Raw genomic sequence first — 15,013 nt, forward strand, 5'->3', positions numbered from 1 at the left:
TATTTTGTAGCATGTTTGCACCATTGACCTGATAATCTCCTGAAGATTTTTTTGTTTGTGTTTTTAATCCAAATAAAAATGTAGTTTGAAAAATTATTCAGATAAAGCAGGTCAGACTATATTTTATCAAGCATGTTTGTGACAGCAGCATGCTTTGCATCCATTCATTAAGACACAATGCTATGGTTTGGGCTAATGATTAATATATGTTACTATGCAGAGGAATTTATTTTGAAAATTCTTTTTTGGCCTCAGGTTGAAGGCTATTACATTACTGAAGTGGTCCCCTTCAAACGAAATACAAAACCCTGCCTAGTGGAATGATAGAGGCAGAACTTATCTGTCTGCTGTGACTTTTTTTTTAGTTGGGGTTCCACTACATTCAGAACATCAATGTAATCTATGTCTATTGCTGAGAAATTTCAAATTATGTAAAGATTTCAAAGAAAATCAAGAGCTCCTTTGTCTTAAGTAACAGTTTCAACCCATTTCTGGTCATCTGATAAAAACACTAGTAACTTACCAACTGCAAACACAGAGATATATGCACTCAGATCTGTGAGACCTCATTATCTGTGACCGACGAGGGCCCTGTAAAAATGCTCCCAAAATTGCATGAATTAAAAACCGGACATAACTCTATTATTCACGGTTTTCTCATCATTCCTTAACACTTTTAAGGAAGCCAAATTGCTGTGTAGGCCCCACCCAAGGTTCATCCTACCAAACTCTACCAAACATCATGCAATCACCTAGCTGCCTATGAGTGTCCTGCTTAAATCAGAATTCAGTCTGCCCCAAGAATAGAAATAGTAGTCTATAGTGTCAAATCTTACAATGCAAATAAAACTATTCTATTCTAAAACTAATCCTATTATAAATGAATTATCAGAATTTAGAAGGGTTGTCTAGATAGTTTGACTAATCAATAGAAAAAATGAATAAGCTCGATGAAAATAATTTTACCGAACATGAAAAGATTTTGTAATGAAAATTACTTCATTGTGAGTGTCCAGCCATTACTATCCTGGCATGATACCTCCACTGATAATGCAGAAATTTTCACATTAGCCTTTTCTGTAGATATGGAGAAAGTGAATGAGGAATTATCATTCTCTTTTTCTTACAGCGGGGCAACAAGGAAGTATCAACTGAAACAGAGTAGCAGAAGTAAAATAAACAGAAGTATGCCTTGCTTAGACAGTAAGAATTAAATTGTGGAACTCTGGAAGCAAAAAGAATAAACCAAGTGGTTTCAAAAGGAACTAGTACTTACGGACCAGATCCTTAAAAACCCAATAGTTCTATTGCACCGTCTTGCTCAGGAAACCCTTCAGCATCTATGTGCCTGAAGCTGGGAGATGGATCTCAGTTTTTGTGCTCTTTCCTTTCCGCTGATCATTGTCACAGATTACAGAGTCTCTGGTCTCGTCTAGTACAATCTCCTGGCTTCATCCTCTAGCTCATAAGTTACTGTCCATTGGGTTTTTTATAGACAAAATGAAATTAATTCACAGGGTAAATCTTTGTCGATTCGAAGATTTCTTTCTCTTCTGTTAAGCTAATATATTCTTTAAGCCATCATCTATAAACTATCACCACAGATGGAAGTATGAGTTAGGACTATTCCTTGATGTAAATGTGCAAAAAGCTCAAGGTTTACTTGGGCAATCAAATGTCATCCAAGTTTGTGGGGGTGGTACGTTCATATGTAGCTCTTTGGTTTGACCCATTATTATGTCACCAAACCTCAGAAAATAATTTCTAGAAGTTGCAGGATACTTCAGATCATGTCTAAAGAAAAGTATCTCTTATATTCTTCCTGATGGGTTCCCTGATTCAGTCATGAATTCTTCATTCCAAAAAACTTGAATAACATATTTTTACAGAATGAAAACTCAGAAGCTTTCAGAGCTTTGTGTGGCATGTGGGAGTAGATGATTGGGTGAATGAGAAAAGTCAAGTAACACCAATTAATGCCAGTGGGAATTGCACAGCCAAATCCCTGTGGCCTGCTTTGAAGAATTAGTTTGAAAATATCCATATTTGATTAAATGTGCTTTCGTTTTTCATTCTGCCTTTCAGCTAATGGTAAATTCTTTTAATTCTTTTAGATCCATCCAGAAGTCCATGTCTGAAAATGAAGCATTTGGTTAGTAACTGCTTAAATCATTTACTGTATACTTGCTAATCTCACAGAGTAAACTTTAATTAAAGGGTCTGATTTGCTTTACAGCTATTGGAGCAAATGTAAAGGAAAGGAAAAAATACAGTTAAGCTATCAATATTTTCTACCTCCCCCTGCCCATGCTTTCCGCAGAAACATTTGTAGGTAGATATTGAAAACAAAGTAGCTAAACATAGAAAACAAATTGAGATTTCAAGAACCTATTGTGGGACAGTATGAGAAATACCCAGCATGCCCAGTGTTTCATTTAACCATTTCAATGAAAAACTGAAATATTTCTGATCGAAACAAATTCAGGTCCCTGCTTTTTTCCATGTTAAACTACTTTAATTCAGATTTCACAGACAAGTTCACTGAAGAAGAAATTCAGGGGTTTTGTTTCAGCCTGTCCTGGCACTGCATATTATTATCCACACTTGTGATTCAATGGGTCCTATTTTGTAAATCCCATGTAGGAAATAATCACCAGTTTCTTAAAAAGTAAAAATTCCTTATTTTTTCCAGTGAGAGTTTCCTATTAGCATTTTATTATTTATTCTTTTGAGTCTGGGTTTAGTTGCTGTATCTAGTCCTTACTGAGTAAAAAGTTTTTTATATCTGCCTGTAATGATGCAGTTATATTTCATAACAATGTGTCTCAGATAGATGCAAGTTCCCTTACATTAAGACTTCATTCTGTAGCCCTGCACTGGGAAGACTTTCATGCAGAGCAGCATCAGTTGGGCTGCAGCATCCAGGCTGCAATGAATTCCCAGCACTTAACAGAGTCAACAAGTGCTTTCATAAAGAAAATTTTCTGACAGTCAGAGTGAAACCCAACATTAAAAATACCCAACAAAACAAAATAATAATAATAATAAAAAAAAACGAAAACCAGAAAGCACAAAAACCTTGTAGCTATCAACGTGCTGTGAAGCATGATCACTCTGAAGTTCACCGAGGGAAGAGAATGGCCATCTTGTTCTCAACGCCAACCTAGTTTCTGCCATTCAAGCTGAGACAGTAGTAGCCTTGGAGTGTGTGTGACACACATGTGCGCATCTTTGATGCTATTTCTTGCAAATGCACTGGCTCATTAACTGTAAAATTAAATTATATTTATACAATTCCTGGAAGCAAAATAGAGGCACAGATGTTCTGTGAGCTCATAGGTCTTAAAACCAGGGTTAAGATAACAATCATTTTCATTATGTTTTAACAGTGTTAAATGAGGTATCAGACAGCAGCAAAAGATGGTAAAACTTGAGGCCTGCTCCCAATAAATACCATCCTTCCATCGAATTTCCTATATTGCAAAAATATTAATTCATTACCAAGTTCGAGCAGATGCTACACCGTTCTGCAAGCTTGTTTGATTTGCCTTTGATGCTATTTTTGTAGACCTTCCTGTTATTTCACGTTTGCTGTGAATTCAGGTGACTGCTCTCTGTGCTTTTACTTTAGACAGGAAAAATGTGAATGGCACACTTTGGCAGGGTTCCAGGAAGTCGGAGAATGATTCGTACATCAGAAGGCACTGTCAGCTTGAAGGTAATTGCTAAACATATTTCAGCTGATTTTGCATTTTCCACAAAGTATTTAAAAGGGCACCTAGGAAAATTTCTCATTTTTCACCAGTAATCTAGCTAAATAATTTGTCAAGTCCTTTTGAGATTTACCTTGTCCTCAAAGGGGAAAAAAAAAAAAAAAAAAGTAGTTAGAATAAAGCTTACCTTAAAACTGGGAAGCTAAGAACACACTTTGTGACCAATTCACTCCGTAGTGCAGGAGCCAAGGAGGACTTCCACTACAGCAGAGTGCTGTAGTTGTGTTGTATAGGGCTTGCCAACTATAACGTGAGCCTACAGGAGGAATCCATGTTCCCTGTATACTTTATACTGCTCCAGGTATCTAACAGAGAAACGGTATAAATTTTCCCAGACAAATCCTTGTGACTGGAAAAGAGAGTTGGCAAAATTTTGTAGGCAAATGTTTTTTTCCAATTCTCTTCCTAAACCTGTTTTAACCAACTTATTGAAACAACCTTACTGCTAATATATGGAAAGTTGCTAGTGACACTGTTAACCAGTATAAATTCACTAAAAGAACTGTGGGAAATAACAAGTGAGCAGGCACCTTGTCTATTTAAACACAAACTGGACTCTTAAGAAAAACAAAAAGCCTTGATAATCTGCTTAATGTTGCTTCCAGGAATGGAATTTGTGTTTGTACTTTTTAAAGTCAAGGTAAATTCATTATAGTTGCACAATCAGACTAAACCAGACCAGGTTCAACAGAATCAGAAACCAAGATAAGTGAAATTAAAGTGGATGCATGTTTTGTTCTCTACTTAAGCCAACAAAGTGGGAAGGTGACCATTGCCTTAACTATTAGTATCTCCTGTACAAATGGTTTAGATATCATCCAAATAGCTCCTGTACAAATGGTCTTGGTATCATCCACTGTCAGGAGATTCCGCTGTTACCTGGATATGCCAAAGAAAGCAGAGGACAGGGCACCAGCTTTCCCTCTGGATTTCATTCACTTCACACTTGAAGCTAAAATGGTGAATGCTTGGAAAGTAGATCTGACATTGCGGTACCTATCGTATTTGCCCATGTGTGGGCAAATTGGGTTTCTTGGAACCAGAACCAGAAAAAAGAGGTGACGGGAAAATTTAAAGGAACTCTGCTTTTGTGACGAGCAGATGAGGGGAAAAGGGACCTTCAGCTAGTCTCGTTGGCTTGCAAGGGAAAAGGTTGTAATGACAGGTGAAAGGAATATTAGGCATCTCTCTCCTGACAAGTCTTACTTTTAACCAAACCCATTTTGTAATAATTCCTCAAACTAGTGCAGAGGTTGACAGTTTGGAGGTGGAAAAAGGCTAAGTGAGAAAGCAGAACTTTTTGACTTCCCTCCAGAGTCTTTTCTACTCAAGACTTTTTTTACCCTTTTAAATATCCAAAGCATGCAAAAGAAGCAGTGCACATTTTAAAAGCTGACAAGTGTTGCAATTGAAGAGCAGGGGCCCAGAGGGAACAGGAAGCAAAGCTGGCAGCTAAATAAAAATCTCCTTTTCCCCTACTGCAGTAAAATTATTTCAAGGGAAGCCCCCTTCACACAGTGGTGAAAACCATTGCAAGGAGATTTACAGTGTATCACTGTTGATCAAGATAATTTGTCACTATTGATCAAACCTTTCTCTTAACAGAGATAATCCTTCAAGGTCTGCAGTCTATTGCATAATATGAATTTCTGTTAGCTGTAACAAGCCATGCATGGTGGGCAGCGTAGACTTCTCTGCTTGCTTCAGAGCTGTATTCACAGACCTAACCCAAATCTCACTGAAATCAATGAAAAAACATCCACTGACACTGGTAGCCTTTGAATTAGGTCCTTAATGCTGATGTGTGTATTACCTCTACAGAAATCAATTTTCCAGACTGATAAGGCAGTAAAAACATGTATATCCCACAGACACAACAGTGGTAATACCCGTCTTTGCTCACAAGCCCAAACCCAAATTACAAGTACCAGATCTGTCAGCCTAAAAGCATCATTGTAGAAAAAGTTGAGGGTGCAAGTCACAGTCATTGGGCTTCCATGAAAGGGTATTACAGAGACAAACAGAAAAGAGCCGACACCTCTCAGAGTCAGTGGATGTAATTCTCCACTGCTCCCAATTCACTTTGCAGTGAAGTGACTGGTACCTGTTGCCAAACTAGGAAGAAAAGAACACTGCAGCTTACATATAACTTTCGCATGTGTTGGTGTTTTTGTGAGGGTTTTTTTACCCAAATACTCTATTCCATATTTCAGTGGATTGAAGAGGTGATTTATGCAAGATTTAAGAGTACTGCGGATAACTGTTATTACAGCTAGCAAAAGAGATCATGGCTGGGGGGGGGACCACTAAGGTTTGCTTTGATAACTTGCCATTGTTCATGTGGTTTTGAATGAAATGCCATTAAAAGCAGTGTCACTGTATGTAGTCTTTCAGGCTGAGGTCATTATAAATTGCCTCGCGGTTCTTTGTGATTTAGCTGCAAACAGCTACCAAGTAATACTATTTTGGACTAGGCTGTAAGAGGACTTGTGGGCACAGGACTGAACGCTGCAAGGTTTAACCTTGAGTAAGCTTACAGAGCACAGGGCTACAGTGTGCGGAGATGCCTGCAGGAGGTGAAAGCTAATCAGCCTGCGGACCAGAAACAACCCAGTTATGTTAATCTGGTGTTGCATAAGCACTGCTTGACATGAGTTACACCGCTTCTAGAAGTCCAGCTAGCTCTATATTTAAATAAACAACTGGATTGTCAGACACCTGGCCTTCAGTCACTTCAAGGAGATTTGTAGCTGCTTGAGACAACTTAAACTCTGGTCAGTCACGTTAGATTTGCAATGTAATATACTTTTTAGGAAAGCTTTTGGTTTTATTGTAAACATCAAGTCTGTAGGAGAAAGGCATTGCCCTATTACCACAGAAGGTCTTACAGAAGCCTCTAAAGGCAAACTGGTGTGATAATATTTTCTGTGACTCATTTTTCCTCTTCCTGTTGATGCACATGGTAAATAAAGGAAATTGTTTTGATGGGGTTTTCTATGCAGCTGACCTTGGTTTCAACATGGAACTAGGATGTGAAAAGACAGTTGTTCTTTTTTGTCCAATGCCCAGACTGTAATTTGTAAGTTTTAACACAGTCTTACAACATCCAAGTTGCAAAACTATGAGTAAGATTACTTGTTATTCTGTTACAGTTTTTATTTGCAGAGGATTTACTTTTAGGAAAAAATAATAATGCTAAAAATGTCTCTTGATTCAGGATTTGCCTTAAAAATAACCTATGAAAATATGTGTGCTAACTTGCCTGTACAGTGGCCCTTTAATTGTTCACTCGCATGAGCTTAGGGGTTTTTTTGTCTAGCTTTATACCCATTGTAGTCTCATTCAATTCCAACATAAGCATAGGTGTTTTGAGGACTATTATCTTACCTATCCCTTTGAATATAAATATTCATGATCATATTCAAGCAAATTTTTTCATGTGATCACTGAGGGATCTCAGTCACTCAGAATTATTCACAGAATTAATCTTTCCTTTTCTGTTGATTGTAAAGAAAACAATGGAATCAGTCTTACCTGCCTACAGTTAGCCTTGGTCAATCTGTATGTTAAGCTGTCCTTTTGCAAACAGGAGAACTACTGGTGTTGTAAGATACTCCTCAGCATCAGTAAAGATGCCAAGTTATGATTTATGAGAAAAAAAACCCAACACATTTCTACTCGTTTCTAGTAACTTTGGAAAAATAGGATAGCACATTGTGCTATGATTATCAGACAATTTTGCTTCTGTTTTTCCCTGCTAAATGACTGAATGCCTCTGTGTTGATGGTACGTAATCACTAGGGCCTTTCCACAGCAGTATAATGGTGGAGGCTTTGCCTTAAGATTGGGAGTAAGAGTAGATCTTTCAAAGTAGATGAATTAATTACATTAATGGCAATTAATGACTGTCCTTCACGGTCAAGTAATGGCACTCCCTTGAATATGAATTAACCTGTTAGTTTGGAAAAGTATTTTAAACTATTTCTCGATCCAAGGATTCGAATATAAAATCAAAACTTCTAACAAAAATAATAATCGGCTATATCAAATTGGAAAGGCTCCCCTGAGACCATTTCAAAATATTGGTATTTTAAAGGGTTATACTTTACCATGTTTGATCTACTTGGCAGACCGAGCGGACATAAAAGTTGCATATTTAGAAACCCTTGACTCGGTACTTAGAACTGCCATCAAGGAACGGTTACATCTACCAGCAAGTACCTGTGATGCAATTTTATATTCTAGCACAAGGGGTGGCGGTTTAGGTATTGCCAGACTTGTAGGATTAGTTCCTAGTGTACAGGCTGGAAGGATGGATAGGGTAGCATAGTCTTTGGATAAAACAATAAGAGAAGCTGCTAGGCAGGAGGATATAAAAAATCAATTTGGGAGATTGTGGATTGCAGCAGGAGGAGATAAAGATAAAATACTTGGGATCTAAAATTGGTGATATTTGCTGAGGGGGAGGAATCAGTCTGGGAATGGGAAGTACCTGCTCAAAAAAAACACCTTTCTGAGGCCTTGTAACTGGTGAAAAGAAGAATTTATAAATTTAACTAAACTGGTATCTCAGGGCTGTGGTATTTTGAATTTTGAGAAAGACAAAATAAGTAATAACTGGATTGAACATTATAGGGGCATTCCTCACAGAAAACTTGTTTGGACAATACCATTGAGAACTAACATATCCAGCTAGAGAGTTTCTGGCAAGGGGCAGGTATGAAACCTATATTAAATCTTGTAGACATTGCCAGGTGGAAGGTGAATCCTGTGCTCACATTATCAGTTACTGCCCCATAATACAAGATAATAGAATTAAAAGACATAATCATATGCAAAATTCTGGCTGATGAGTCTAAGAAAAAAGGTTGGTTTCTTTTCCAGGAACCATTATTAAAAGATAAACAAAATGAGTTGTTTAAGCCAGAGGAAAGTCAGGCCCTCGTAGTCAATGTCACAATCAGACATGAGAGCAAATTAACATCTTTAACAGATTCTGCTAATGAAAAAGTAAAAAAATATCAACACTTAAAAGATCAAATTCAAGAATTAAAAGACATCGTCACCATCAAATTTATAGGATTCCCTTTAGGTGGTAGAGGAAAATGGCATCAAAGTAATTACGGGTTACTGGATGGACTTGGACTCTAGCTCCTGACAAGAGAACGTCGCTCAACTTTTAACAGAGCATTATTCTCATCAGCTGACATTGTACATATGTTTGCAAGTTATTCACATGCTATTGTTAGATCTAGTGAGTTGTAACGGTTTGTGGTTTTATGTTATTCATGTGCTATTGTTAAATCTATCAAATTACCACAGTTGTTTATGGATTACAAATGAAGTACTCATTCTCTGCTAGATGGGATTCGAGGTAGTAACTAGGGACATCAAATGAGACTCAAAATCATGACATGTCACTTATCCTGAAAAAGACAAAACTGCCGATTTTGACTTAGGTGGACAGGCCACCTTTACTTAACCTGGAAAAGGAACATGTATATCTCTATATATGTGTGTTCATTAAATAGACTTAGTAAAATTAAAACTCTTTTCAAAGAGTTGTTTGACCTGTTGTTGCTCGTTGTTGTAATGAAGGTACATACCCTTCCCATGCAAATCATTAATTTCTTGGAAGAAATGGAAGGACATTCATCCTTTGAAAGCAGTTTCTAATCTAACCTGAGATAAACACATCTCAGTTACAAAGAAAATTTTTGCCCATTATTTAAATGAATATTCTACACCCTGCTGCTTTAAATTAGCAGGGCAAGAGGAAGTGCTTTGTGGGGCTCTGGGTTAGTAAACTGAGGACTAAGTACAGATGAAGAAGTACGCATGAATGAGTTTTCTTTACAGGAACCAGTTTGCCAATTTATTCTGTAGACTTACTTCAAAGCAGTTTGAGAGAAAATGCCTGCTTAAATGATGTAAAATTAACTTTAGAGAGTCAAAATGTCAGCTCAAAATATCAGGTGTAATTCAAATTAAATTCCTCAGAAGAAGGATTTGAAACAGGATTGAAAAAAAAATGAATTAAAAAAAAATTGAAACAGGACATTTTAAATCATGTTTTCTTTTCTTTTCTTTCTTTTTTTTTTTTTTTTTTTTTTTTTACATAATTCACAGAAGATAATATTATTAGTGATGGGATACATTTGCTGCAAGGAAAGAAGATAGAAGAAACAACATGCCAGGTGAAAAAAGTACTTTGTTTCAGAATCTAACATTTCATTCATATAAAATGTCTATTTCTTGCTTCCATTCAGTATTTGCCTAACTTAAACTTCATACTCAGTGTGCCTATGTATTTGAGAAGCTGAGTTTAAAAGAAACTCTGGTGACTACCTAAGTTGTGCACCATTTTCATTATGCAGACCATATGGATTTTAAAACTTAGGATTTTTTTTTCCCCTGAGTGAATACATTTCTGTTAAATTGATGTGTTGGAATTGTGTCTAGCAAGATCTGTACTAGAGTGTTTAGATCAGTCTTGCGTGATCCATATTGGCATATGTATCCTAATGCTTTCTGAATTTTTATAAACATATGCCATATCTCCTCCTCATAACACTACATTAGTTATCTCACTAGGTTGAGGAATTGAGGAATTCTGACCCTTGGGTTTGCATAATAATAACAATAATTACATAAAAGTAGGTAACAGCCCATCAGCTGGTGAGCAGCAGAGCAGTGAGGAGAAAGACTTGTAGCTCTGGAATTAGAATGACTGGCATTTACTTTTCATTTCACTTCTAGTCCTATGTCTCCCCCAATATTATGTTACTTAAAGGGCCAGGTCATGATGCAACTCAGCTTAGCGCTGCTGATCTCACATGATGTAACAGTTTACCCATTCGGGGAATCCGACTAAAAGTGTGTAATACACACCTATATGTTTGTATGGCTATGTGTCTGTCTAAATGCAGAATTAATACAACATTATTTGAAAGCTGAAAATCTGGTAAATTCTCCTTGAAAGAAGAATATTACATTCAAGGTGAACATTAAACTTTATTAAAGGCTCCAAGCTAAGTTTCCTCTGCTGCTTCCATACAAAGTCAGGAAACCTTTTTGGATGCTTAGGTTAAAAGCAAGAAAAAAGTGTGCATGCATCACCCTGAAGGCACCTGAGAGAAGATGGAGAACTGTGAAGATCCAGACTTTATGCAGTGCTCATCTCTAGTGTAGGCCAGAGACATGATCTGGCTTAAAAAGAAAAGTCTGCTTTACCAGGGGACAGATGACTGTACTGGAAACTGGTGACTTCAGTGTGTTCCAGATTTCTCCTGCTTTCCCTCAGGGTTTTATCTGTCTGTGTATTGTTAGTTTGTTCCCATGATTACCTCCTCCTCTCCCCGCTGCCAAAAAGTAGGTGAGGAGGAAAGCAAGGAAAAAAGAACTCTTCTCTTCTGCACGTCTCGTTCTCTTTCTCTGTTCTCTTCCTCTCACCTTCTAAGTATTAAGAAGACAGATTATTCTTTGATTTCCCACAGCAGTTCTCCTCCTCCTTGGTGTGAGGGATGCCTGACTCTGCCCCTCTCCTGCCATGGCAGCCACTGGGCTGATTCCTGGTTAAGATCCTGGAGGCCATTCCCCAGACATGATAGAATGTGGTTGGGGGGGGGGGGGGGGGGGGGGGGGGGACGGGGAAGGAAGAAGAAATAATAAGTTAAAAGGCCCATGTTTGCTTTGAGTCTGTTTCCTTAAAGTCCCTTAAGGCATCTCTCCATGAACTATTTGCCCCATTTTAAAAGCAAAGTTCTATTTTTGACTTCTCTAATTTTTTTGAAGACTTTTTTGGGGCACATGACTAACAAGCTGTAGAGACTTGGATACCTCCAAGCTTTGGTACCAATTTGAGACCTGTTGAACTTGCTTTTCAAAAATTTAATATTTTAGAATGTTGTTTTGAGTTCTAGTGATTGTTACCTCTGGTCTTCATTATCATTAAGATAACATTTATATAATTCTCTTTAAAGCTTCCAAAACAGTCTGATGATGTCTGTTTTCATTTGCTGCACTGCATTACGCACACAAATAAGGAAATGCTGAGGGAACAGCATTATGTGGGAGGCTCTCACACTTCTGCAAAATCAGCACAAATGAGCACCTGTAGTGCCTGTAGGCTGATGCACACAGCATGGGGACTGAACAGGAGGAATTAAAAGGTCTGTATGCAGTTGTAAGGCTGCATTTTCAGCATGACAGAAATGTGGTGGAATAGCTCATGCAACTGGAGTGTAAGCTGCCATGGACATCACTCCTATCTTCAAGAGGGCCAGAAAGAAGATCCAATGAAATAGAAGCCAGTCAGTTTTACTTCAATCCATAGGAATGTGATGGAGCAAACCCTCCTGGAAACTATTCCCAAACATGTGAAGAACAAGAAGATAATTGGGGGTATCAGCAAGGATTTATGAAATGGAAATCATGCCTGACCAGCCTGAGGGTCTTCTACAATGAACTAGCTATCTTGATGGAAAGGGGAAAACCAGTGAATGTTTATCTTGACATTACAAACCTTTCAGCGCTGTCCCCCAAAACATCCTAATGGGCAAACTAAAGAAATAGGGACTAGACAAGTAGACAGTGAACTGAATTTGAAATAGGTTGAACTGCTGGGCTCAAAGGAATGTGATTAATGGCTCAAAGTCCCACTGGAAACCAGTGATTTACCCCAGGGGTCAGTCCTGGGTCCAGTACCATTTATCATCTTCATTAATCACATGGATGATGGGACAGAGAACACCTTCAGCAAATTCACATTCAGTACAATGCTGGAAGGAGTGGCTGATGCACCAGAGAGTTCTCCTTGCCCATCAGAAGGCCTTCAACAGACTGCAGAAATGGACAAAGAGGAACCTCATGAAGTTCAATAAAGGGAAAGGCAAAATCCTGAGCCTAGGGAGGCATAACCCCTTCTGCCAGTACAGACTGGGGGCCAACTGGCTGGAAAGCAGCTTTGCAGAAAAGGTCCTGGGGGTCCTGGTGGATACCAAGTTGACCACGCCCTTGGAGCAAAGAAGGCCAACAGCCTCTCAGGCTGCATTAGGCAGAGTGCTGTCAGCAGGCTGAGGGAGGTGATCTTTCCCCTCTGCTCAGCAGTGGTGAGATGACCCACCACACATGGGTGCTGGGTCCAGTTATTGCCTCTCCAGTACAACAGAAACAGGGAAAATACTGGTAAGTCCAATGAAGGGCCACAAAGATCATTAAGGGACTGGAGCATCTGTCATACGAGGAGAGGCTAAGAAAGCTGACACTGTTCAGCCTGGAGCAAAGAAGGCTCAGGAAGATCTGATGTATGTGTACAAACACCTGATGGGGGATGTAAAGAAGACTGTACTCAGTGGTGCCCAGTGACAGGATGAGAGGCAACAGGCACAAACTGAAATACAGGAAATTTCATTTAACATAAAGAAAACACTTTACTGATCTGAGGGGAGATCAAACACCGGAGGAGGCTTTCAAAAGAGGCTGTGTAAAGGCTGTCTTTGGAGATATGCAAAACCTGTCAGGACGTGAACCTATGCAACTTGCTCTGGTGACCGGCTCTGAGCAGGGAGCTAACTAATTATCCCCAGAGGTGTATTACTGCCTCAGCTGGTCTGTGGAGTCTGTGATTCTGAGACATGGAAGGGCCATTTTACAAGCAAGAGTAAATAGCATAGATGAACATTTTAGGTTACTTTTCCTCTCAGTCAAGGAAAAAATAAGAAAGAAAAAAAGAAAGAAAAATAAAGATGGGAAAAAAAAGCAGCAAATACGTTTCCCTGAGTACTTCACAAAAACTTTAATCCATTTCCATTTCCTAAATAGATGCTCATTTTTTTCCATTCATTCTGTATGTTCCAGAAAACGGGGGTTTCGAATGGAAGTATGGGTTTAGGGACACAGCATGAGCAACACTGTAATAATTGCACCTTACCATAAAAAGTAGCTTTACTTTCTGCATTTACTTTTCATATCTTTTTTTCTTGTTTGTTCATGTCTAGCAGGGCTCCCTTGATGGCTCAAAGCCTTTGTAGCATATTGGGAAGGACATAAAATATGAAGTAATACAGTCTTTGGGCTAATACATTTTCAAAAATGTTTCATGCCTCATTTCTCACGTAAATTCTTAGGTTGCATTCAGCCTTCAAAGTGTCATTCATATTCATGAAGAAAAAGGGCTAGTGTTCATTATTTTCACTGATAAGCTATAAGCACTGTCAGGCTTGCCCACTAGGGACTGCATCAGTGCCCCAAGGAAAGTGTATTCTCATGGTGTTCCTATCACGAGGACATTGTGACCAAGATGTGATTATAGGCAGATGATGAAAGTGTATATAGTCCTGTCTGCATAGTTCTGAGGAGTCTCCCATTTTCTCTGTACTGTTAATCCAATTCAAACTCATACCCTTGGGGCTCAACATCCCAGACGAGATGAGGCAAACTGAACAAGACCCTTTTTAGAAAATGCATCAGTGACATTTGCTCCTCAGCTAGGGGGTTGTTGCTGAGCAAGAAGTCTTCTGTGGCTTTCCTGCTCATTGAGAAAAGAGAGCCAAGATCTAGGATGAGACCCAAGTATCCCATGATATAATGGATGGCTCTTCCACTGTACCACACACACTGTGATGTCTCCAAGATGTTACTGAGCCCCAGATAACTAAAGAAATTAAGACAGTTCAATTTCAAACTGATTTCAATGGGTGTCAGCTGGTGTATGTCAGCCATTGCTTTTATATGCCCTTAATACTGTGTTGAAAGACTGCCGAGCTCTCAATCTGTTTTCAACGACATGATATTCATTATGTTTACTCATCTTATTTATGTCGGATTTTTAAAAAAAATTATTTTGCTTTTCTTACCATCTAGGTGATAAACTACGAGCAGTGGATTCCACCGCGAGTTCACAACCCAAGTGTGGCTGGTAACAGTGAAATGGTGAGTTGATATGAAAATTGTTCATTTGTTTTTCAGCAGCAGCAACTAGCAGCCTGGAAGAACATGCTGTTAGAGTAGGATTTCCTTTACTGTGTGCTGTTTCCCCAAAAGCTGAAAAATTTTACCCATATCCATATTATTAATCATGATCTTTCATAGAGTACCTTATTAATCTCTGCTATTAATCATGATATTTCTTAATCTTTTATAGAATATTTTATTATTGCTCTGTGGTTTGCAGGAGAAAATCTGCCTATAATCCTAGCCTGCTTAGATTGATTCTGCAGTCATTTTGAGTAGCTGGAGTA

At 38.5% G+C, this 15,013-nt stretch overlaps 1 protein-coding gene across 3 annotated transcripts in view; it reads left to right on the forward strand.

Moving 5' to 3' along the window:
* The window catches only part of SAMSN1 (SAM domain, SH3 domain and nuclear localization signals 1), a 98,166-nt gene that overhangs the window by 23,054 nt on the left and 60,099 nt on the right, over positions 1-15,013 (forward strand). For 2 of the 3 annotated variants that reach the window (XM_080374515.1, XM_080374516.1), the window contains exons 4-7: positions 2,115-2,152; positions 3,632-3,718; positions 9,903-9,970; positions 14,637-14,705. In XM_080374515.1, coding sequence (XP_080230641.1) covers positions 2,115-2,152; positions 3,632-3,718; positions 9,903-9,970; positions 14,637-14,705 — 262 coding nt within the window. The remainder of the gene's footprint in view (positions 1-2,114; positions 2,153-3,631; positions 3,719-9,902; positions 9,971-14,636; positions 14,706-15,013) is intronic. The other variant, XM_080374517.1, reaches the window with a different exon arrangement.

This window comes from Falco punctatus, assembly GCF_963210335.1.
Source record: "Falco punctatus genome assembly, chromosome: 2".
Lineage (NCBI taxonomy): Eukaryota > Metazoa > Chordata > Aves > Falconiformes > Falconidae > Falco > Falco punctatus.